Here is a 1,748-nt window from a genome sequence, read left to right as displayed (position 1 = left end):
TGGGGTTTTTTTGAGGGATTTTCATGGTGTTTTCAGGGTGTCTCAGGGGTGGTTTTGGGGAGATTTTTCGGGGTGTTTTCAGGGTGTTTTTTGGCTGGTTTTGGGATGATTTCGGGATGTTTTTGGGGAGATTTTTGGGGTGTTTCCAGGGTGTTTTCGGGGTGTTTTTTTGGTTGTTTTTGGGGTGTCTTGGGCTGGTTTTGGGGTGATCTTCGGGGTGTTTTTGGGGAGATTTTTGGCGGTTTTTTGGGGTGTTTTCAGGATGGTTTCGGGGTGCCCAGGGGTGTTTTTGGGGAGATTTTTTGGGGGTTTTTGGGGGGTTTTTGGAACGTTTTCGGGGTGGTTTTTGGCGTTTTTTTCAGAGGGATTTTCACGGTGTTTCCAGGGTGTTTTCGGGGTGTCTCTGGGGTGTCTCCAGGGTGTTTTTGGGGAGATTTTTGGCAGTTTTTTGGGGTGTTTTCGGGGTGTCTCTGGGGTGCCTCAGGGTTGTTTTTGGGGAGATTTTTGGGGTGCCTCAGGGGTGTTTTTGGGGAGATTTTTGGGCTGTTTTCGGGGTGTCTCGGGGTGTCTCAGGGGTTTTTTTGGGGAGATTTTCGGGGTGCCTCAGGGGTGTTTTTGGGGTGTTTCCGGGGTGTCTCGGGGTGCCTCAGGGGTTTTTTTGGGGAGATTTTTGGGGTGTTTTCGGGGTGTCTCCAGGGTGTTTTTGGGCTGTTTTCGGGGTGTCTCTGGGGTGTCTCAGGGGTGTTTTTGGGGAGATTTTCGGGGTGTCTCGGGGTGCCTCAGGGGGGTACGGCGTCGCGCACCCAGCGCAGGTACGGGGGGTTCCCCTGCGCCACCGGCAGCGCCACCACCTCGGGCACCTCGTACGGGTGGTGGCTCCTGGGGACAGAACCCAAACAGGGACCCCAAAAATCATCCCGGGAACCCCAAAACCCCAAAAACCCCCCTTAAAAAAACCCAAAATCCCAAAAATCCCCCTCAAAATCCCCCCAAAAAACGGCCCTGGGAACCCCAAACCCCCCCAGGGCACCTCGTAGGGGTGGGGGATCCTGGGGACAGAAACCAAACAGGGACCCCAAAATCACCTCGGGAACCCCAAAACCCCAAAAACCCCCCTTAAAAACCCCAAAACCCCAAAAACCCCCCTTAAAAACCCCAAAATCCCAAAAATCCCCCCAGGGGGGCACGGCGTCGCGCACCCAGCGCAGGTACGGGGGGTTCCCCTGCGCCACCGGCAGCGCCACCACCTCGGGCACCTCGTACGGGTGGTGGCTCCTGGGGACAGAACCCAAACAGGGACCCCCAAAATCATCCCGGGAACCCCAAAACCCAACTCAGGAACCCCCAAAACCCCCAAATGTAACTCAGGAACCCCAAAACTCAACTCAGGAACTCCAAAATCCCCCAATTCCCCCTGAATCTGGCCCTGGGACCCCCAAACCCCCCCGGGCACCTCGTAGGGGTGGGGGCACCTGGGGACCCCAAAATCATCTCGGGAACCCCCAAACCCAACAGAGGAACCCCAAAATCCCAAAAATCGCCCCAAAATCCCACTTAGGACCCCCCCAAAATCACCCCGGGACCCCCAAAAATCCCGGCACCTCCAAAATCCCCCAAGGACCCCCCAAAAACCCCCTCTGGAACCCCCAAATCCCACCTGGGACCCCAAACACCCCTTGGACCCCCAAATCCCACCTGGGACCCCCAAAAATGTATCCAGGACCCCCCCAAATCCATCTGGAGCCTCC

The 1,748-nt window shown here is 56.4% G+C and overlaps 1 protein-coding gene across 1 annotated transcript in view; it reads right to left on the bottom strand.

Moving 5' to 3' along the window:
- Window positions 1-615: 615 nt before the first annotated feature.
- Window positions 616-1,748, bottom strand: part of LOC120508989 (protein CutA 1, chloroplastic-like) — a 5,487-nt gene continuing 4,354 nt past the window's right edge. The window contains exons 5-6 of the mRNA XM_039723156.1: window positions 1,182-1,275; window positions 616-652 (exon numbers count right to left, since the gene is read on the bottom strand). Coding sequence (XP_039579090.1) covers window positions 647-652; window positions 1,182-1,275 — 100 coding nt within the window. The 3' untranslated portion in view covers window positions 616-646. The remainder of the gene's footprint in view (window positions 653-1,181; window positions 1,276-1,748) is intronic.

This window comes from Passer montanus, unplaced genomic scaffold (genome assembly GCF_014805655.1).
Source record: "Passer montanus isolate IOZ18808 unplaced genomic scaffold, ASM1480565v1 scaffold1084, whole genome shotgun sequence".
NCBI classification, from domain to species: domain Eukaryota; kingdom Metazoa; phylum Chordata; class Aves; order Passeriformes; family Passeridae; genus Passer; species Passer montanus.
Note: the sequence above shows the minus strand (reverse complement) of the source record. Positions and strands in the feature narration are given on the sequence as shown.